The sequence below is a fragment of the Anabrus simplex genome, chromosome 2 (assembly GCF_040414725.1).
Source record: "Anabrus simplex isolate iqAnaSimp1 chromosome 2, ASM4041472v1, whole genome shotgun sequence".
NCBI classification, from domain to species: Eukaryota; Metazoa; Arthropoda; class Insecta; order Orthoptera; family Tettigoniidae; genus Anabrus; species Anabrus simplex.
Window position 1 is genome coordinate 806,206,059 of NC_090266.1, and position 24,462 is coordinate 806,230,520.

Here is a 24,462-nt window from a genome sequence, read left to right on the forward strand (position 1 = left end):
AATGCACACTAAATACTAAACACACTCATATGTACACATCATGCATAAATGGGGCCATTCCTGTGAGAAAAACATGGATATCAGTATCTTCTTCCCCAGCGCGAGCTTAATGGAAGCTCGCACAAGGTAGCCCATTCTGACCTGGGCTCGAACTGGGGGACTCCCGACTGAGAGGTACGTTCCTGAAATCCCTAAACTAGCTACGGTCTCATACTACCGGATATTGGGGGAGATCCATAATCATGTATTAATTACCTTCTAAATCACCGTGATGTTGTCATTGACAGAAGTGTTCATAGCCGAACCATTTAAACAAACAAGCAAGCATGGTGTGGAGGCCCAGAGCACGAGTCTTACTACAGTAGCATGGCAGGACCGCACTGTCGCGAAGGGAGAGAAGCAAACACGCACAAAAAAAGAAGGGAAAGTCATTCGCTTAGTACTACCATCACTCATTCATTGGCTACGCCGGATTCTTCTCTCAATTACAACGGCCAGCCCTCCTTTCTCGGAGACACATATCTATGGCCCACTTCATTTGTTTATTTATCTTACCGCAGAATTCCCAACAAATCCTCATTGATTCTCTACCTTCTCATCCTTATCGTTGAGCGCCGAATGTGCGCAACATCACTTCCGAATTATCTCATCGTAACATTATCTGGGCATTTGGCCCTCTCATTATGTTTCATATCGCATATCTTCTTTCCTTGGGCATAGAACTCTCATGATTCCTCAGTTCCACGCTTCTCATCTTCGCTCACTGCCCAAAGTTATGCATATATTTATATTTTTACCATACATAAGACTCTGGCTTCCCTGGGTCGCATCCCGGTTGCAGACAAAAACTCCCTACAATTCTGGTTAAATACTCAAGAATCACGGGAAGCTCGCAAACTGTCCCTCACAATTCATACCTAAATAACACAGTCATGTACCTCTCTCGGTCAGGATTTCTTCTCTCTTGTTGCACATGCAATGATTATATGTATAAGCTCCGCATGCATCGTCTGACTGACCCATGAGTTTCCCCAGCAAATACGATAGCCATATTGGACATGGTTTTCCCTGCTCATCACAACTATTGTTCCAACCACCCCTAGGGGAACTCAAATACTCTCATATCCTTGTTTCCCATACTTGCTAGGATATTCTACATATTACTAAGAATAACCCGTCACGATAAACTAATCACTAAGAAAAAAATGGGTCGTCCGGGGAGTTAGCTCCCTTGAATTTATGTTAACATGATAAATAACAATAAAATTTCCATATTAGGACATGCATTATTTTACAACATTTAGGTATTACAAAGGAAAGCTCATCCTACGACCGGTTCTACATTAACGTGCTAAGAAAATTATATTTGACATCAATTCATCTGTTTGGTGGCCGTGGTTTTTCCTTCTATGGGAGACCCATGGCGGAGCTTACTGCTGCATGGCCTCAGCGCTGGAAACGAGCGTGTTGTCCTTCGTCCCTGGTCCACACAAGTCCATCATCCTGGCTGGCTCGATCAATGCTGCAATCTTAGAGTAATCCAAAGGGGTAACACTCCACAACTCACCACTCGGTCCTCTGTTTACCGCGACACACACACAAATTTTACACCGTAAACAAGCAGGTCATTCTAATCACAGGCGGGTGCCTTCACAGCATGAATCGGATGGCTCACGGTACTTGAGAACCCTGACTTAGAGTAGCGATTTGGATGATACCAATTGTTGATATCACGGACTCATTTAGGCCGTCATTGTCCATAGCCGACTCATGCTACTCGTTTATAAATTATGCTCGCAGCTTCATTAATTGATACACGGCACAGAGACATTTGCCGAGGCTCGCTTGGCTTCCCATCTACACTTCACAAGGCTTTTTGTATTTCACGGCCGCGACGGACACAATAACACTGTCCTAGTATGCGGTCAATAGGTTTCGGACTGTAAAAACTGGAACACAATGTTGTAACACACTGTCCCCTCTCAGCGACCCGCTATGAACTGTTTCCAGCCAGGGCCAGCCCGGCCTTTATTATCTTTACACCGGAAGACTGGGGGCGTATATCTTTCACGGTTCATTAAGGACAACAGCTCCTTTCATCCCAGGAATTCAAAACATTTAAACGGTGCGTATTGTAACTCTATCTTTCCTCTACCAGTGAACCAGGTGCGATCTACCGACGATCGGCAGTTTTTACTTAATTTGGTTCCCGCCTTTTAATTATTCCATTAGCGTCTTCTGGTGGGTGGAATCATCTTTGAGCGTGATTCTTAGCTAGGGGAACGCTTTTCATTCACACGTGTTTGCAGTATATTACATCTGGACATCTGGTGACCTCCTTTCAGCCCTTGAATAAAGTATTCCATAATTTTAGTCTGGGATACGCAGAAAATTCAGCTCTATTTATAGGTGTGCCTCCCATAATTTTCCTATGTCTGGATCAAAATATCCTATAATTTTTACGCGCCAAAATTCGACGTTGGCATCCGTGAAACGTTCATTAAAAAACGGAAGTTCCTTCTGTTAGTTTGGAACCCTGGGAAACTAGGCCACACCTCGGAGCGTGTTTGACTACCGTAGCGTTGCGTCATATCTCCAACTCTGTCTGCGAGTTGAGAGGGCTTTTTCACGGGGGCTTGGCTCCTGCACAAACTTCCCTTTGTTTTCCAGGTGATCTTTCGCGGGTTCCGTTCTGGCCAGACGCTGCTCGATCCCCATCGCCCATCATCCTACCAAAAACGCGACTTTTAGAAATGATTTTAATAGGGTAGAAAGGCACCTATGATTTCAATGAGCTGTGCAGGACACTGCACGGTTTCAATATGTGTACAGAGTAAACGTCAGAGGACTCGTACGGCACCTGAAATTCGTGAGGAAATCAATAATATGCGAGCTGCTTGAATCTCTGTCTCAACAGTGTAAAGCCGTCTTTGTGAACGAGGTTTAAAGGGGGTGTATAGCGGCCAAAAAACCTTTATTATGGACACAAAATAAGGTGAAAAGAATGCAATGGGCACAGCAACATAAAAACTGGAGCGTGCAGCAATGGTCCAAGGTGTTATTCACGGATGAATCGAAGTTTGAAGTATTTGGGAACCATCGTCTAATGTTTGTTCGTTGACTTCGTGGAGAACGTATGAAGAGTCAGTGTATGACACCTACGGTGAAGCATGGTGGAGGGTCAGTTATGGTGTGGGGATGTTGTGCGGGTGATAAAGTCGGTGATCTAGTGCGGATTAATGGAACATTAAAGAAGGAAGGATATCACAGGATACTGATCAACAATGCAGTTCCATCTGGCAAGAGGCTTATTGGTCGTGGATTTGTTCTGCAGCAGGACAATGATCCCAAACATTCTTCTAAATTGTGTAGAGGGTATGTCAATAGAAAAGAGAAATGTGGGGAACTGAAAAATATGATTTGGCCAAGTCAGTCACCAGCCTTAAATCCCACTGAACTCTTATGGGATGAACTTGACAGGGAGGTCCTAAAACTAGGTCAACTAATGTTGAAGAGCTATGGAATAATTTACAGAGTTGTTGAACTGCAATATCTACACAAACACTACAAAATCTTATTTCCAGAATGCCAAGAGTTTGTGCAGCTGTTCGGAGGGCAAAGAGCGGATACTCTGAAGAGGCTATAATATAAACCATATTGTATTCTACTTAATGATAGAGAGCGAAATATATATTTTGTTGGTCTATTTAGTTTTTACGATGTGTTTGTACATTGAAATAAAGTATCTAGTTTTGTCCATAGGCCCTAGGTGATCGAAAACTTTTGACCGGTAGTGTAACTTAAACCATTGACTACATAATTGGACATTTTTAAGTACTTTTCTTCAAAATCAAGACTGTATCTTTTTAATGTGAGATAGCATACGATTGTATAATGTAACATACCACTCCATAAGAACATTTGTCAAATCAATATGCAAAGATATGCCTTTTTAAGGACACAAACTTTTTAACAAATAATTGTACTTTAGAAAGAAAAGAGTCTTTAAAAAAAAATTCCATCATGTCAGCCGCCATAAGGGAGACCGGCAGAGAAAGTCTTACTTGTACACTTAATAACAGTTTGCATCGCACCTATTTATAAGAAATAAATTGACATGAGGGGTACACCTTTTCAATACAATATATCAAATAAATATTATTACTAAATAATATTAAATAAATAATAGTAGTTGTACTTCTAAGACATGTTTTTAAGATAGACAATGGATTATATTGTTTCACTTGTTTAGTGTATATCATATGTATATCTATTGGAATTTGTCCTTAATTAATAAGTGGCTGAGGATGTCCTGGAAGAAGGGATAAAACATGTCTCACTTGATTTTAATAGGTAAATACTTTGTCTTTGCTACTGATAAGGTGATTCTCTCTCAAAAATTTTGAATATTAAATCAATTACTGTCAATATAGGCTTTTAACATGAAATTTACTTCATGGAATACTAAAAATAGACTTGTGCATAGAGGGTATTTTTTCTGTATCTGTAGTGGGGAGAGGCATATTTTTTAACTATGTACCAACATTTTTTTCCAAGAAACACATTATTTTGAAAACATATTCTTTTCTTTGGATTCTACACACCTTAAACTGCTTCTCCACATAGTCACCCATTATTAAAGCACTTGCCATAATGGAGCACCAATTTATGTATGTCTTTGTAATACAATCAATATGCCTGTGATGAAAGCCATGTCTGTACTCCTTCTTTGAGATCATTATCATCATCAAAATGCTTGCCACCAAGGAACTTCTTCAGGTGAATGAAAAGATAGAAATCACTTGGTGCCAAATCAGGACTGTAGGTGGGATGGAGGGTGCTACTTTTGTTCCCAACCAAATGATGTGATGAGGTCCTGGCTTTGATTGGCTGTGGTTGTCTGGCATTTTCATGAAGCAAGACGATTCTATGGGAAAGCATTTCATGCCTTTTGTTCTGAATCACACAACCCAGATTTTGTAGTGTAGTACAGTACGATAGCCATCTTTGTTGATTACTGCACTGCGAGGCAAGAATTTGGCGAGTCGAATTCCTTATCTGTCCCAGAAAACTGTCCACATAATCTTCCATGTGGAAATAGTCTGTTTGAATTTCTTCTTCACTGGTGACATTGAATCCCTTGACTCCAAGCATTGCTGCTTTGATTCAGGAGTGATGAGGGATAAACATCTCATCTCCTGTAACAATTCAATTTAACATGTCATCACCCTCCTCAGCATATTGTGTGAGAAAGACCAATGCAATGCCCATTTGTTTTGTCTTGTGTTCTTCAGTGAGGTGTTTTCGCACCCTTAATGCACACAATTTCCAAAATCCTATGCGATCTGTCACAATATGGTAGAGAACGGACTGTAAACATTGTGGGTAAAGCAGAGACAGTGGCAAAATTGTGTACCATCTGTGTACTGTCTGTCCTCATGTACTTCTGCTTCATCCACAAGCACGTACGCACGCATGCATGCATGCACTTACAATCATCTATGATGACAGGTGATCTGCTGCTCCACAGGATGTCATGCACATGTTAACAGTCATCATTGAACTGGGACTATATGCAAACAGTACTTATTAAAAAACATGCTTTGTACTAATTCAAAAATGACAGTTCTTGAGTTGTGTCACTGTTCTTGCTGATGAGTGATATCATCTTTAGTGCAAAGGAGAGGGGAACATAGGATGATCTAGATATAATTGGTATATTTGGTGTATGGAGATGTTACAGTGGTTGATGTAGAAGCAGATAATAAAGCAGTGCTAGGTGCCAGTTGGCAAACAGTTTAAGTTCCGTCTTATCCATTGGACTTGCAGAATGAATACTGAAAGTCATATAAAGGTCACAAATGAGGAGATACTAATGCAATTTTGTGAATGTTTGGAGAACTTGACTATGATAAAGATGTTGATTCCCATAGCGAACCTGAACCTTTATCATCTGATGGCCAGGCAGGTATCAATTTTTAAAAATGAGACAAAGTCTCTCATGGTGCATTGCACTGCCGGTGGCTCCAAGTAGCCTATGCAGTGGCCTCCAGGGTATGCACTGGCCATGCGTCTTGGTAGGTGTGCTATTTACCAACTGATGAGCCCAACTTAGCATATTGGGGTGAAATGCTGGCAACCAGGAATGAGTTAGCTGAAAAATTTAGTGTCCAATAATGGACCAACTATATTGGAAATTGACTATTGTATGTTAGCAAGTCGGAACACAGTAATACAAGATAGAATAGTTAAGCCCTCTCCATTCTTCCTTCTTGATATTGGCTTTCAAAATTCCCTACATATAGGGTGGCATCAAATTCAGCTGCTCTTTCTTGAAGTTCAGGAAGAAAGTACCTCATCTACTGGACTTTCTCATAGTGGATAGAATAACTGGTTCTTAAATGTATTATTGAAAAATAATTATAATTTATGAAATCTCTTCAGTTAGCTTAACTGAATGTTTAATTTCCTCTAATACTGTATTTCAAAGCAAACAAGTTTATGGTTTTATGTAACTGTAGTTATCATGGTCATGACCACAGAACCTCCAATTTTACATGGAACCTGAATCAAAGGAGGTGACTTCCACTTCATTTGCAAGTTGCCTCATATTACATTTATCATTATGTTTTAAAGGTTTATTGTTGTTGTGTAACTTAAAATGAATATGATATCTAAGTTTCAGATTTGTTTGAACTTTGATCATTGACCACTACAGTCCATTTCTAGATTGTTTGAAATAGGAAATGCTTAAATTGTCTCTATCAGACAGTATTTTTTAAATACTGAAGATATAATTCCAATTTATGTTTGTATTATCGTGAAAAAGAAGATAAAATATAAATGTGAATTCACAGGCCAAGAAACATCTGTTCTTCAAGGCCACACGGCAGAAGTCATTGCCATCCAATTCAATAATGATGGGAACCAAATCATTACTGGCTCATTCGACCATACTGTTGGAATTTGGGATACCAGAACAGCTAAGTATGCACCTATATCTGTAGAGAAAAATATGAAGAATCTATATATATAAAACAAGAGTTTTGTCTGTACATTGCTCAGAATTTGAAAAGAATGGTATTTCTGTATCGGTCATGACCATAGTAACAAGGAAATGCACTTTTTCCTTTTCTGTAATTTCTGTCTGTCTGTCTGTCTGTCTGTCTGTCTGTCTGTCTGTCTGTCTGTCTGTCTGTCTGTCTGTCTGTCTGTCTGTCTGTCTGTCTGTATGTATGTATGTATGTATGTATGTATGTATGTATATCCATCACGAGAAAACGGCTGAAGAGAATTTAATGAAAATTGGTATGTGAAGTCGGCGGATGAGCCACTACAATCTAGGCTATAAATCATTTTACTCACGCCGAGTGAAATGGTAGTTTAGGGGAAGGCCTAAATTTCAATTCTCAAATATTTATATTATTAGTGGTCCTATCGATAAATACTACATAACTAAAGTTATATAGAATTAAATTTCCGATCATTTATGTCGTACATTGTTACCATACAGGCTTTGATAACACAGATATTCATGAATTTGTACTTTTATTGCAAAGTCCATATCAACGCCGAGCCATGAGAAAATGGGTTAACAGAATTTAATGAAAGTCGGTATATAGAGTCGGGGAATTAGAAACAGCAGTCTAAGTTATAAACAAATTTTTTCGCCCTGTATGAAATTGTAGTTTAGGGGAAGGCGCCTAAAATTTAATCGAAAGTACTACATCAAAAAGTACTACATAAGAAAATTTATAGAGAATACCATTTCCAACCATTTGTGTTATTCAATTTTACCGTACCGACTACGATAAGAGTGGTATTTCTTGCTTGTTGCTTGTTGTTTAAAGGGGCCTAACATCGAAGGTCATCGGCCCGAGTGGTATTTCAGAGTCGGAAGAAAACAAAATGTGAAGGCCTACAATATTGAAAGCGCATAACATTGATCAACAATAACAATATATTGACCATTGTTTGTGGTGATGTTCTTTGTCTTTTATGCTGCCGCTCAACTCCGATATATGGGATTACTGTTGTGTACCGTGTATAACAGCCTGACTGAATATTGGCGAAAATAGCTGGGGAGTTAGAAAACTTTCTTCTTTAGCATGTCATTCCTCTGGTTCATACATTTTCTGATACCATACTGCTGGTACGTAACTCACTGGTTCATCATAGTATTCCAACTATTCGATCCCTACTCTGACGCGCTGTACTGAATGAGCAGTGTGCACTCTTAAGGCAGAGGCTCACTTAGTAGTAGTAGTGGTGGTGGTGGTGGTGGTAGTAGTAGTGGTGGTGGTGGTGGTAGTAGTAGTAGTAGTAGTAGTAATAGTAGTAGTAGTAGTAGTAGTAGTAGTAGTAGTAGTAGTAGTAGTAGTAGTAGTATGACCTGGTCTAGAATTACAAATTAGGCATATTCCAAATTATAGCACCACAATTCACTAAGTAACTTAAAATTCAACCCTGAAAAGAACTGTTTCTTAAAACGAGCTTCTTCCTCTTCACTTTTATTAAATGCTACATTCATTTCATTCAAAATTAGCAGTGAACAGGGGTGAACAGGGGGTTTCTCCTCTGGCTTGGACGAAAAATTTGCCTCCAAGTTAGATAGATTTTTCCGCCGCCAGTGTAGTGAATTGTGATTTTCCAACCTATCGGATATTCCTAGGAAATGGATAAGTAAAAGGGCATAGTTTTTGTCCTGGGACTCTCCACTATTCAACCCCCTCCGAAAAAAAACTAAAAGTGTTCACGGATGACGGCTGTCTGCGGCCTGGTCATTCCAGCTCTGGAACTTTGAACTGTTAGATCATCAGCGTAGTACTGTTCGTTAAAAGTGAGAAAATGTGTGGTTTTTCATTTGATCAAGTATTTCATGTGAAGTCATTGCTTTTACTAGCGCCATTTTTACCGACGTCATTGTAATGATATATGAGCATTTCAGTTGGGAAAACCACTAAGACAGTCTTTCTGAGGATGTAAAAGTAGTAGGTGGAGGGTGAGTGTCTGCCGTTATAATTCAATTCCCCAACCTGATTGTGACTGATGGTAGGCAAGCGGGCCTACCATTACAATGAAAATTCCCTAACTTAGTCTTCATATGAGAAAAGACGTTTGGTGATTTCTCCGTTGCGTTTCCAGGGTAACGTTAAGAGCTATGCAATTTAATACAGTCTTGCTCACAGCGTGTACTCTACCTAACCTACAATTCTGCATACAATGTAGAATTCTGTAGCGAAGCACGGGTACATCAGCTAGTTATATATAAAAGATATAAACTAAGACATTTAAAAGAATGCACTCTTTCAGTGCAATTTTAATGTTGTCCATTGGTTAAATTGCATTAAGCATAAAATGTATGCACAGATGATCATGTAGCAAAAATTATTAATGATAGTCTGCAGTGTTTCACTTCTTATTTCTTTCTTATACTGTATACAGTTTAATATGAATGATATTGCATCTCTAATATAGTGCAGTCACTTACAATGCTGATTGTGGCCCATTCTCATTTCACTCACAATACCTTCATCAATAGCATCGTATGGGTGATTCTAATGGTCTCTAACTATATCTTCTGCTATGAAAAATGCATGGATGATTGTTTCTCTACTTTTCTTTTTTTTTTTTTTTTTTTGCAATTTGCTTTACGTCTCATCGACACAGATGGGTCTTACGGCAGTAATGGGATAGGAAAGGCCTAGGAGTGGGAAGGAAGCAGCCGTGGCCTTAATTAAGGTACAGTCCTAGCATTTACCTGGTGTGAAAATGGGAATTCTTGGAAAACCATTTACAAGGCTGCCCACAGTGGGGTTCGGACCCTCTATCTCCCAGATGCAAGCTCACAGTTGCGCGTCCCTAACTACATGGCCTACTCACCTGACCTCTCTAATTTTTCTCAACCTGTATGCTTACTCTCCATACTTCTGTTACATAAAAATACCACTCCTGCTTGCAAACAGACCTTATTTCTCACTTCATCTTCTGTTCTTTTCACAACTCTGTAATGTTTTCTTTAGCCTTCCTTACTTTTCCTCCCTAACACTGCACCAGCATCCAAGGGTTGAGTGTGACATACTGTAAACCGAAGCATTAGCTGCAATATTTTGATAAAAAATGTTAATCCAATGTTGCTTATATATGTTACCCTCAGGAATGGAAAGGTCAGTAAAATTTACTCCTTTCTAAGCCTTTGTACAATCTGACATATCTTTAGCTTTCATCACCACTTTTATATGTATAATCAAGTCAATTTTGTTTAAAGAGATACGCTGGCAGAAAGTGAAATCGCAACACCAAGAAGGCATTTGTGTAGACACATGCAAATTATTCTAATAAATTGCCTAGGTAACATATTTATTTGATTAAAGTTTCCAGGTCGCAGGTACGCACGAGAAGACATGTGATAAGGTGGTACATTAATAACCTCTGTAGTTGTCACGATTTTGAATGCAAGCATGCAAATGTGCATGCATTGTGTCTCACAGATGCTGTATGTCATTTTTTGGGATGGAGTTCCACGCATGTTGCACGTAGTTGGTCAAATCAGCAACGGTTAATGCTGGTATTGGATGACTTTGGATTTGTTATCACACAGTGTCCCAAACGTGCTCAATGATCTCGCAGGCCAAGACAACTGATCGACCCTCTGTAGAGCACATTGGGTGACAGCAACGGTATGAGGACGGGTATTATCCTGTTGGAAAACACCCCATTGCACACTGTGAATGAATTACAGCATAAGTGGTTCTTTCACAGTCTGATGTACAAATCTGCTGTCAAGGTTCTTGGGGGTAAGAATGAGGGTACTCCTTCTGCGAAAAGAAATCACTCCCCCAGACCAATGTGTTCTATTAAAATCTATAATGAAAGATAAGAAGAATATAAAGATAAGGAAAAAGGAAAGAAAGGAAAATGAACAAATAAAAACCTTGAAAATGACCAAAAATGTGACTTACTACTTGTTGAAGAATTAATGTAGAACATGTGCTAAACAAAGTTTACTCTGCAGCAGTTTCTGCCAGACTGTTTGGTCGGATCAGCTGTAAGCCGAGGAGAACAGGGGAGGGGAGAAGGATGAAGAGCAGTGAAAGGAGGGGAGGAATTTAGCAGGGAAATTTGTGAAATGCAGAACTTTTAGCTTTCTTATGTCTGTTACAGATAATTACTAAAGCCTCAATAAGAATGTTGGCCTGCCCCGAAATATCACTTAAATTATATGCGGGATTGTTTCTTTGTTCTAAATGTATGAAAATATTGTTATAGATGCTGAAAGACTACGTTTGTGTGCTGTTTGTAAAATCAGATCTTTTTAAATGGTCGTAAAATGATGGTAAACATAATCTATTATGTTTATTAGCATTAATGTGCTCCTGATAATGTATTTGGAAACTTTTACCAGTTTGGCCTACGTGGCTGGACTTGCAATGATGACCTTTGAGCTTATATATGCCAGAATTAGAAATGTGTTCACTAGCATTAATGGTATGTGTCTTGAATAAAATTTTTGAATTAGTGTTAATAGTTCTGAATTCTGAATCTAATCTACGTTCTCTTTGTAGTAGAACTCTTCTCCATTTATATAGTAACCCTATCCCTTTCACAATGCCTCAAGTGTTTCATGTGTTTCATACAAATTCTTGAATGAAACTATGTTTGGTCACCTGGATTAATTCAGGTTGGATTTTCTGAACTGTATTTCTATTGAGTATCAGTTTCAGTTTTGTACATGATTTATAAGGGGCTATTCTAGCAGGTAGGGAAGATTATTGTCATGTTATTTATAACCAAAGACCATTGCTTGAACTTAAACATGAGCCTCATCTTATCTCTGAGGTAGTTGGCTTTAGACAAGGTAAGAACTGTACCTTCCAAATCCTGCCCTTACTCAGTTCATAGAAAATGAGTTTGAAAGGATGAATGTCACAAGTGTTCATCTCTCAGCTGTATGTGATACTGTAAACTACAGAGTGTTACTAGATAAACTTTACAGCTGAACTAACAACTATGGGTTGAACTGCTGTGGGTTGGTAGCACATTTGTGTAGAAATGCTGGTTATTTCTTGATTTCCTAGGACAACAGAGCCAATTGAGAACTCAAAAGAACATTCAGTGTGTATGCTAATGACCAACCACAGCTGCAAAGTTTTAAAAGATTTATGTGTGCCGATAACCTCATTCTTGCTGTTCAGTTTGATCGGTTTGAAGATATAGAGCACGTGCTTACATATGCCCTAGAATAGCTTGGTACTAACTATGAAAAGAATCAACTCATATCTATGCTGTGATGGATGGCCTTGTTCTTGCTGTTCAGTCTGATCGGCTCGAAGACATAGAGCACATGCTGACATATGGCCTAGAATAGCTTGGTACTGAATGTGAAAAGAATCAACTCATACCTGTTTTAGTAAGACTCAAGTTTGTGCCTTTCATGTGAAAGATAAGCAGACTGATTGGAATCTTGAAGTCTTTTGGAAAGGAGCCTTAGTAGATCATTGTCTCCACCCCAGATATCTTTGGACCAAACACTTACTTACAAGGAGCACTGCCTTAAGCTGAAGCAGAAGGTCTCCTCCAGGAGCAGTCTCCTTTGGAAGCTGGCAGGAACAAACTGGGGTTCACATCCCCATACATTAAGAACAACAACTCTAACCTTATGCTCTCCTGCTGGAAAATACACCAGCTTAGTGCAAAACAGGTTGATGTAGCCTTTAGTGAGAGCTGCAAGATTATTTCAGGTTGCCTAAGACCAATCCACATCAAGAAAGTTGGGATTGCTCCATTAGATATCAGAAGAAGGGTCGCAGCTAGCACCAAAAGGTGTAAGTCATCTAAAATGATTTTGCATCCACTTTTATTGGATATCAATCTGCTGAAAGTAGATTCAGATTCAAAAGAAGCTTCATAACTACTTGACAGATGCTAGAAGGATCAGGGGGGACAGTCCAAGTCACTAGGTGGAAAGAAAGAATTCATAAGCTCTCAGACTGGGTTGAACCAAAGGAATCCATACCTTCTGGTCATACACAGAAATGGATAAATTCGAAGTCCTTGAACAGATTATGAGCTGAAGTCACTAGATCCAAGGAGAAATTACATAAGGGGCACTAACCTACTGACACAGTCTTATAAGATTGTGGTGAACTGCCTTGTGGTGAACTGCAGTCAATCCAACATCTCTTCTCCTGCACCTTGTGCCCATCCAGCTGCACAATGAAAGACTCACATTAGCTATACCTATTGTTCTTAAGGTGGCCAAATTTTGGGCAGGAACTGTGTAAATTCAGCAATGGTTCCATAGCTTACTTTATATTATTAATTCTATTTTCATCTTATATTAGGATAATGTATGTACTTCTGATACAAATTAATAAAGAAAAGAAGAACTTCTAAAGATGTTCAGTTAATGATATGAGCAACTTCTTTCTGTTGTTGCACAAAGGCATTACTTTATAACAAACATTGTCAACTAGCTATAGTAAAGCCTACCTGAAGTATGTAAGAACAAATTCCAATTGTTTTACTTCTTTGATATCAGATGAAAAAATTGCAATTATTTGTTGTGCTCTTGACATGATTTGTTGTGCCTGTAAACCCAACTTTCAGCCCCTGTGATGAGGATGGCGTTTGATGGGGATGTTTATAAAAGTTTAAATTATGTTATTCTAGTCAATGGGCACAGACAAGGAAATTCTCATGGGCTCCAACACAATTCAACCCTTTTTAAACTCACAGTGCATCTTAAAATACAGAGTTCAAATCCTGGGTTTGTTGCCATAGGCATCCCAAAAGAATTTCCAGTATTAGATTTCTTGCACTGATCTTCACAGTTACCTTTTCCTCCAGTTTGGAGTTTTTGTTCAAATAACAGCTCTGCACTAGCTCAGCTGTACCAAATTAAATGTAGCACATGGCAGACTACTGCATAAAAGCTTAAAGTATCTATTTTTTCCCCCCTTTCTGTTGCTCCTCCTTCCAACACTGACCTGTCATTGTGTTTATCATATAATGTGTTCCTTTTTAAGTTCAGGAAAATGTGCATTCAGAGACTTGACCTAAGAAATGCAGATAACACCCAACTAAAAGAACTTAGTGGTAGGAAGTTGAGAGAAATGCTAAGGAAAAAAAGAGTATAGCAAATTAAGAACTCACAGTAAGGGAGCCACCCTCTATCAGGAATACGCACCAATGGATCGACACCCTAAATGGACTCTCCGGATCAGAATAGAAAGGCGCGCTGAAAATGCAATACCCAGCGTGGCTCCTCTACTGGCCCTCCCTGGACGTAGCCAGGATGGAGTCCATTGCAGACACTGCAGTGAGCCTGAAACCCTAGCTCATGTTCTTGGTTCATGTCCATGGGGGGACTTGCTTAGGAATGTTATGCACAACAGAATAAGATCTCGAATTGCAGCAGCATTCTCCCAGAAAGATTACGGGGTACATGAAGAGATGCCATGTGTTTCTGACGATGGAAACAACTGGAGAATAGATATAATTGCAATTGACCGAGAAAAAGACTTTGCATATATTCTGTATCCCACCATTAGACGTGAGGTTGACTCAAGTCAGCCAGCAGAGGTACATGAGGAAAAGCGAGCCATCTATGAATCGACCATCAGCTACTTCAAAGAATCATACATTTCCTGCATAAGGGTTGTAGGACTTTTCATCAGAGCAAGAGGTACCATATCAAAATTCCTAGTTGAGTTCTTCAAAGTATGGGCATTCCCATGAATCTGTACTGTGATTTAGCCATCTTGGCCATTAAAGGCTCCACCGAAATTGTTAGAAATCACCTCTATAGTTCTACATACGAGAACGATTAACTCCAGAAAATTCTTCATGGTTACACACAGTGGCGGTGGGCCATTAGGGGCACAGGGGCACTGCCCTGTCAAGTTTTTGCACTCAGAATTTCAGAAAAGTATTTATAATGTAGTTGGGCTACAGCCAAACAACAGAATTATTTCTACAAATATTATCGCGACAAAATGTTATATTCTTAACTGGATTACGGATTTTGGTAGGTACTTAAACCCACCATGTCTTTAAGCACGAAGAGAGGATACCTTTTGTATTTAAGGAGACAAGCTGTTGCTGTCAGCGCGACAATGACTGCAGGAGGCTTGCGAGGCGAGTGGCAGGCGGACTGTGCAGCTCTGGGCACTAGACCGTCTCGTGCCCAAGTGATGTGCCTGCGCATTAGAACACAATATTTGAAGATGGTGAACGTCCATGACAGCTGTGGGCTTGTGATGGTGAGCGGGCGATGGGGGATGCTTCAGGTTGTGCACTCAGATCCTTGAGGACTTCTGCAGCGCATGCGCATAAAGCAAATAACAGATCACGAGAAATATCCACGCTTTACAAACATCAGTGTAGCCAATTCACCAATTCTGTAACTAAAGTAAATCTAATAATATTTAGTCTTGTTTATTTAAAAAATGCGTTCATATCACTCCTGCAGGGATTTAGTTGTTTTCAGATGTTTGAATTATTAAAATAAGTTATCTTAAATGAGGTTACCGTGTTTCTATATCTGATATAAGTTATATCAGATAACCATAAGTTATATCAGATAACCAAGTGACCAATAATTAGCAACAGTAACATTTTATTCCGGCACTTACACGCATTCTCTCTTGCTCAAGGTTATACTGATAAGTTAGTTACAATGACACTGGGTGTGACGTGAATTCTCTTCAGTGTTATATTTTGTGTATTTGTGCGCTTGTTTATTGCAAAATGAATAAAGTCAATGAGTTCATTGAAAAGCAATTAAATTTTGAGACCAGGGTTCGTGCCAATAGTTTAGGACCACCGCGACCTGATATAATTATTGTGCAGCAGACGGAAGGAAAACAGGAATTTCAACAGAAAATTTAATAGTGGTATGTATGCTAAAGCGAAATGGTTATGTGGATGGGAAGAGAGGAATTATTTTTTTTGCTTTCCTTGCATCCTATTCGGTGGTGACGATGCTACTTTTTTTGCTAGTTGCTTTACGTCGCACCGACACAGATAGGTCTTATGGTGACGATGGGACAGGAATGGGCTAGGAGTGGGAAGGAAGCGGCCGTGGCCTTAATTAAGGTACAGCCCCAGCATTTGCCTGGTGTGAAAATGGGAAACCACGGAAAACCATCTTCAGGGCTGTCGACAGTGGGGTTCGAACGTACTGTCTCCCGAATACTGGATACTGGCCGCACTTAAGCGACTGCAGCTATCGAGCTCGGTATGTGTGTGGTGACGATGCGTGGAGCACAACAGGTGTCAAAGATTTAAAGCATTTGAACGAAAAACTGAAAAAACACAGCGAATCGAAAAAACTTTTAAACAACGAAATGGATCTCGCACTTTTAGGTGAGCTGGACATAAGGATGCAACTTGATAGTGGGTACAGACTTTCACTTCGTAAACAGCATAAACAAGTCGACAAAAATAGATATATTTTATGTCGTCTGATTGATTGTGTGAAATTCTGCGGTGTGTTTGAACTTGCGCTCCGCGGCCATGATGAATCAACCGATTCAAACAATCCTGGAATATTTCGCGGTTTAGTTGACTTTGTAGCTAGCTTGGATATCGCAATGAAAGAACATTTAGAATCTGCAACCGTTGTTAAGGGTACGTCGAAGACGATACAGAACGATATACTAGATGCTATGCTCGAAGTATGTCATACTTTTATAATGAAAGAAATTAGTGCTGCTAATTACTAAGCCATCCAAGCAGATGAAACAACCGACAATGCAACGAAAATGCAGGTGGTGCTTATATTTCGCTATCATATAAATGGCGAAATACATGAGCGGTTTTGGGGTTTCTTTCTGTCATCCAGTCATACAGCTGAAGGTATAAGCTCTGTGATTTTTAGTGAACTGAGTAAGTTGGGTATTGACAAAGCCCCTGAAAAACTAATTTGTCAAACATTTTGACGGGGCCAGTGTAATGAGCGGTGCGCAGACTGGTGTACAAGCACGCATAAAGGAAATATATACTGAAGCTAATTTTGTTCATTGTTATGCTCATGTAGGAAATTTGATTATGCAGAAAGCCACGTCCGATATTAAAGAAGAGAAGATATTTTTCAGTGATATTCAGGGAATTTCCTCCTTTTTTCAGTCGCTCTAGTAAACGCACCGAACTACTAGATACAGTTGTAATGCGCCGTTTGCCGAAAGCAGCTCCAACGCGTTGGAACTTTCAGACCCGCATTGTCAATACAGTGTTTGAAAACAGAGATGTCCTCATTGAGTGCTTCCAAACAATATGCGAAGTAGAGACAGATCAAAACACTGTAGGACAAGCTTCTGGATTTATCAGATTAGGCCTACTGAACGACGCTGACTTCATATATTGGCTGAATTCCTTCTATAGAGTGATGCCTCATGTTGATATACTGTTCTCCCAAATTCAGATGCGTAATATTGACCCTGTCTTGGTATCTGAATTCCTAGCGAACTTTCTTCGTAACATCAGAAGCTGATTTAGAGGAAACTGATGACTACGAAGCTCCAGTTTCTCCTAAGCGGCAGCGAACTTTCCAGCAACGAAACCGAATCGCTGCTTTGGAAACATGTGATACTATTTTACTACATGCAGAAGAAAGACGTCGTTTCACAGGCCATTTAGCAGCTGCCAACCTTTTTCGGGTATCAATTTTTGGATAATTTTTTACTCGCTTTACGGAAAAAGATTTCGCGTCAACCGTAAACACGTACCCAAAAGTGAACAAAGCCAAGCTCAGGACCGAACTTGAAGTGTTATATTCCAGGGTAGACGTGCGTGCGGCAGATGGTGCTGTGGCGCTTTTGCAACTTTCCCTGCGCAACAATATGCAAGACACGTTCAATGAATGCGTTAGGTTACTGAGCATCATTGTTACAATCCCGATGTCGACAGTGGAAAGTGAAAGGTGTTTCTCTACTCTAAATCGAATAAAGACCTTCTTGAGGAATACGATGAGCCAAGACAGACTAACGGCCCTGGTGATGCTTTCCATTGAAAGTAAAATGGCACGTTCGATTCCTGACTTCAACCAGCGAGTTATCGAAGTATTTGCTCAAGCAAAGAATCGAAGAATGGACTTCATCTAGAAATAAGAATGTTAGTGTATTCATTATTACTTGACTTGTAGGGGAACAGGTTATAAATGAAAAGTGGATCAGCTTATCCCTGGCCATTTAACTCAGTGAAATAACACTTGACCGGAAATGGAGAGGTCACGGGTTCCTTTGACCCGACCTTTCACTGTCTTTTTCCTTGGTGTTGATATCTAACTGGCACCAACTGTAAACGGTATAAGCTGATATACAAGTCAGTTGTTAATGTATTTATTCACATGCGCATTAGTGTTATATTTTGCAACCGATACCTTAAGTTTCTACTTGACTGTCCATATTATTTTATAAGTTGTGCCCCGCCGGATAATTTGGTCACGGGCCGCCACTGGTTACACATACACTATTAATAATCTTGACCATAATGGCCAGTATTGTGTCCGTATTGACTTAATCACAGTAAATACTCTGTGTTGAAATGTTTTTATATTTTCATTTCACATTTACATTACTGTGTATCTAGTAGATGTTTCGAGAATATGCACATTCTCGTCTTCAGCGTATTAGGTTAAAATTCGTGTATTACAATAAGACCTAATGAAAATGGGGGCCCCTTGAAGAAAGCTAAATGGGGTTGATGACCTTAGATGTTAGGCCCCTTTAAACAACAAGCATCATCATCAAGAAAGCTAAAACTATGACAAGTACAACATAACATCCATATGTTATATCCAATATGTTATATTGTACTTGTCATAGTTTTAGCTTTCTTAAAGGGGGCCCCATTTTCACTAGGTCTTATTGTAATACACGAATTTTAACCTAATTAGCTGAAGAAAAGAATGTGCATATTCTCAAAACATGTGCTAGATATAATGTAAATGTGAAATGTAAATATTAAAAAAATGTTAACACATAGTATTTACTGTTACACATACCTTCAATATTCAAATGTTATGGTATATTTTATCAGATTTAGGCAGCCTATTATTGTAGGAAGTACAAATAAATTTTTAAAAAAATGTTGTATTTCTATGTATGACTTCACTTGTCTCTTGTTTGTTGCTCCTTTTGATTACTAATATTGACTCATTGGGACCACTTTTTCCTTCTTGTTTTTCTATGACTCCCAAATCTAATACTACATGTATTGACTTCATCCCTTTGACTCCTCCCATTTCCTGTGTTTATTCAGCTTGCTTCTAATCTTACACTTCCCACATCAAGAATGAAGATCTGTCGTTATAATGACCCCCCCCCCAGTGAGGATTGATGCCTGCCTTCCTTATGAAGATAGGAAGCAGAAATGAGAGCTTGTCAGGGACTGAGAAGAATTGGCATTGATGAGTAAGATTTGAAGGCATCAGCACAAGAGGACGTGGAGATTGTGTCTCTTTGTGTTCTTATGTTTGTACTTACCTACTTCTATTTGTTGCTCCCTCTTCCCACACTGAAATCTCATTATGTTTATGCTATTACTAGCTGGTGTACCCACGCTTCACTACAGAATTCTAGATGAAATTGTGTAGACGTTGTGAATAAGATTTTATTATATTGCATAATAACATAGGTATTTAAAAATTAAATTTAGGCACCTTCCCCTAAACTACCACTTCATCCTGCGTGAATAAGTTATTTATAGTCTAGACTGTAGTGCTTTATTTCCTGACTTTACATACCGATTTTCATTAAATTCTATTCACCCATTTTCTCATGGCTCGGCATTAATATGGACTTGGCAACAAATATTGAAATTCATTAATATCTCTGTTGTCATAGCCGGTACGTTAAAAATGTATAAACCGAGCTCGATAGCTGCAGTCGCTTAAGTGCGGCCAGTGTCCAGTATTCGGGAGATAGTGGGTTCGAACCCCACTGTCGGCAGCCCTGAGGATGGTTTTCCATGGTCTCCCATTTTCACACCAGGCAAATGCTGGGCCTGTACCTGAATTAAGTCCACGGCCGCTTCTTTCCCACTCCTAGCCCATTCCTCTTCCATCGTCGCCATAAGACCTATTTGTGTCAGTGCGACATAAAGCAACTTGCAAAAAAAAAAAAGTATGACATAAATTATCGGAAATTTAATTCTATACAACTTTATTTATCTTGTGTTTATCGATAGGACCACTATTAAAATAGCTTTTTGAGAATTTTAGGCCATCCCCTAAGCTACTATTTCACACACCATAAATAAAATTATATATAGCCTAGATTGTAGTGCCTCATTTCCCAACTTTATATACCGATTTTCATTAAATTCTCTTCAGCCGTTTCCTCGTGATACGCGTCCATGCATACAGACAGAGATGATGGAAAATTAAAAAGTGCATTTCCTTGTTACTGTGGACAAAACAAATACAGAAATACCATTTTTTAAAATTCTGAGCAACGTGCAGACAAAACTCTTATTATATATTTAGATGTGTTCCTTCTCATGTTTGTATCTTTCTGTGTATGACTTAATTTGTCAATTGTTTGTTCCTTTCCATTACTTATAATTACATCTGAATATTCACAGTTCAGTTCTTACATCCCTCTTCTTCTCTCTCTCTCTCCCCACAACATTCATTCACTTTCTGCTGATCAATTCTATTCTCAGTCACTGCAGCCAGTGATGTATGATTAAAGTACTGTAGAGTTGACACGTTTGTTGCTATTTCATTTTTCTTGCTAGCATTTTATAACAAAAATATTAAGCCATTAACTGCTAATGATCATAATAAGTGTTGCAGGGCTTCAGTGTTAGTCTGAACAGATTTCCTTAAGATGCCATTAGATATTCTGAGAGAGGTCTCTCCAATCTAGATATTTAAAAAGAAACAACTGACCATACTAGGATTTAATCCTGAATTTTTGAAGCTCAGGAGGTGAGCATCTAATCAGCCATGCTACAGAATCAGCCAAATTTCTAGCATGTGTTTATAAGTCTCTGATCAGATTTCATTAATTGGCAGAGGCATATAAGTGATTGTGTAGAGGGAGGGATGTATTAAAATGTAAATTTTAAGATTTGCAGGGGGCTGGTATGTGGTTAGAAAGGTATAACACAGCTCACCTCAAATGGGGGTGTACCTGAAAAGAGCTGAATCACCTCAGGATAAGAACAAAAATTCACATTAAAACAGGCAAGGTAATAAATAATACAATTGAAAACAAGAATAAGTATGGTATCCTTGATGAAAAAATAATATACCATCGTGGTCCTAGTAGAAGCACATGATGGGTTGGAATAAAATCACATGTCATCTTTTTGGAGGAATTTAAGGCTTCCTAATGGCAAGTCTGAAGCAATAAAAATTGTATTAAGCATTTTCATTCAAATCCATACAAATGAAAACAGGAACATGAATAGAAACTTAGGTAATAGTTCCACTTGTTGCCATTTTTTATGGATGCAGTACTTTCGCATCTGTCTCTTGGCACAGGCCAGAGTAAACTGTAGCTTCCACCAAAGTCCCATTTTCATCCATGGCTGTCACAATATGGAAGCTGCTGGGGTATGGGTGGTGCTGAGTAATTATATTCAGTGCATGACCAGTGTGTCTGATGTTATGCAAAATGTAGTTCATAGGGTCAGTCATGCTACAAAAGCACTTTCTGGCCCAGCAAGGAAAGCAATAGCAACTACCTCACTCCTGATCTTGCCTAGTATGCATAATTTTGGCGCTGCCATTGCTTTCTGCAATTTTCAATACCTTTGGTACGGTAGTTCTATTTGAGGATCCAACCAGTCTCTGGGCTGATGACCTAATAGATAGGCAAGTAATAGGATAAACACAATGACAGGTCAGTGTGGGAAAAGAGAGCAAGAGAAAGGGAAGCAAACATGAAAATACGAAAGGACTAGGACAGTCTCCATATCTTCATAAACTCTTGTCTTCAAATAAGTAGGCTCTCCTCACTAAACCCATTTCTTCTAAATTCATTGCTCCTGAGCCCCTTACAAGCTTGTGTCTGCTTTCTAGCTCCATCAGGAGGGTTGGTACCAACACTTATTGAGGGGGGGCCATCTTAACAAATCTTCAGTGTTGATGTGGGAATTGTAGAATGAGAAGAAAGCCAGATAAAGGCAGGAAGGGGAAAGAGATAATGATGAATACAGGTGGTGAAAGACTAGGATCGTAGGACAAATACACAAGGAAAAAATAATTTCAGTGGGTCAATATAAGTAATGGAAGGAAACAAAAACAAAGTTAGGAGATGATCAAACTTTGTATTTAATTACAAGGCAAAAATGGTTGAACCAAATAAAGATGGAGTTATTTTGGTGGTTATGGGATCATAAAGGGGCATAGATTTTTTGCACAGGTGTGCAGACCATAGGCCTATGTTAAAAGGTATAACAGTTTCTAATGAAAACATATGTAATGCATGCATGTGGGTATTTACAATTTATGTTGCATTTTTATGAGATATGCATTGTTACAGACGTATTGGCATTCTTACTGGACATCAAGAAGAAATAAGTAATTGTTTATATAACTTCAGCTGTAGTCTGGTTGCAAGTGGTTCTATGGATACAACGGCCAAAGCATGGGATCCTCGAACTTTGTCATGCATTGCCACGTTTGCTGGACATACTGATGAGGTTTGAATTTTGTCCTATTCCTTCTTCATATTGGATATACATTACCTTGAAACTAGGGTTTCATCTTTCATTTCTTCTGTAAAATAGTTACCTATATTTTACCTTGAAGGATGGATTAGAATTACTGTAAATATTTTGTAGTTTCACTGTTAAATGATTTATTTAATTTTCATTTTACATCAACTATAGTCTCCTTTGAGCATAATTCACTTGATCAATTATTCAATCAATGAAATTTTTTGTTCACTTAAATGGTCTAAGGTCACTGTGTCAAATGTTGATATCACAGAACATCACTTACGAATTCCACATTCTAAATAATGAAACATTCATTTAAGAAGTAGCAAATTATATATTTAACCTTTTTAGTGCCAGGCAAAAATGTAAAAGGGAGATCTAGAAGTGCCAGGCTGTTTTAATGGAAAATGTAGGCTTTAAGAAAAAATAAAATAATTCCTCTGTTTTTAAGATATGAAAGCAAAACTTAATCAGGGAGTGCAAAACATGGCCATCTAAATTTAGGATATATTTCAGATCATTGTGGAATTTATATCTCACATTATTAATTAATTAATCAAAATAATTTATTCAGGAAAATAAAAGTTGGAACATTTGATTATTCCTATTACCACACGCTTACATATGGAGTAAAAGTGAATACTGGAGCGCACACATGCATAATACAAGAACCAAGAAATGCATTGTTTTGTTCTAAAAATATCTGCAGCAGTGTCAAAAATCTGAAATTCTAAAATCTAGCATATTGAAGAATACACCAACAATGGCAATCACACAAGTAAACGCAATTAAATGATAACAGTGAAAATAAACAGCCATATTGTTAATGATCTGCAAGTCTTCTTCTTCTGCTTCTTCATGTGTTACTGGGCGCTGCACACGGCAATTAACGCATTCACCAAACTTTCATACCGCCATATAACTTTTAGTCACCTATGTCCTAATTATGACAATATATATATATATATATATATATATATATATACAGAATTAACAATTTCACACATATAGCACCATAGTGTAGGATGAAGAATCGAATAAATTTTCACGTCTCATTTTGATGTTTTCCATCTTGAAATGTCGCTCATAAACAAATACTGCATTGATTAAGGTAGTCTGTTATGACCATAACAATTTCCGGTGTGGGGTCGTATACTTGGCAGGAGAAACAAGTTGGGAATGTAATGTTCTGTTCAATCAAGTTTTGTAATAAGAGTTGTCTTTGCAGTGTAAATTGTTTGCATTGGAAGAGAATGTGGTTAACATCCCCAATAGCTTTCCCACAACTGCACATTGGTGAGTTATTGATATGAAATTGAAATTTGTATTCAGGTGTTAGAACTTGATTAAAACAGAGTCGAATGATAGTGGTTATAAGCCAATATGAATATTTTCCATTAGAAAACCAAGGTCGAGGACAGATGGTAGGTTGTGTATTGAAATAAAATAAACCCTTTAGCCGATCCTTTCCAGACATCCTTCCATTCCTGAAAAACATTTTTGTTGATTAGAGATTGAATGTCAGTAGCAAGCAGGAACAGCGATATTGGAAATTAAACCATTTCCCAAAGCAGCATCCTTGGTGATTAAGTGTGCTTTTATATTTCCATCAGTATTAGAATGTCCAGGAATCCATACTAAGGTAATATCCTGATGGCTTTTTTCTATTTCATATGGTATTTTTTTATATATTAAGTACCGATATGTACCATTGACTAGGAATATTATTGGATTGTATGCTTAAAGCCTGTCTAATTGTGAAGGCTTCAGCTGTAAAAATTGAGGCAT

At 38.6% G+C, this 24,462-nt stretch overlaps 1 protein-coding gene across 1 annotated transcript in view; it reads left to right on the plus strand.

The window, feature by feature from the left end:
- Positions 1-24,462, plus strand: part of LOC136863694 (dynein assembly factor with WD repeat domains 1) — a 277,042-nt gene that overhangs the window by 145,622 nt on the left and 106,958 nt on the right. The window contains exons 5-6 of the mRNA XM_068226039.1: positions 6,858-6,987; positions 22,497-22,656. Of these exons, the coding sequence (XP_068082140.1) occupies positions 6,858-6,987; positions 22,497-22,656 (290 nt within the window). The remainder of the gene's footprint in view (positions 1-6,857; positions 6,988-22,496; positions 22,657-24,462) is intronic.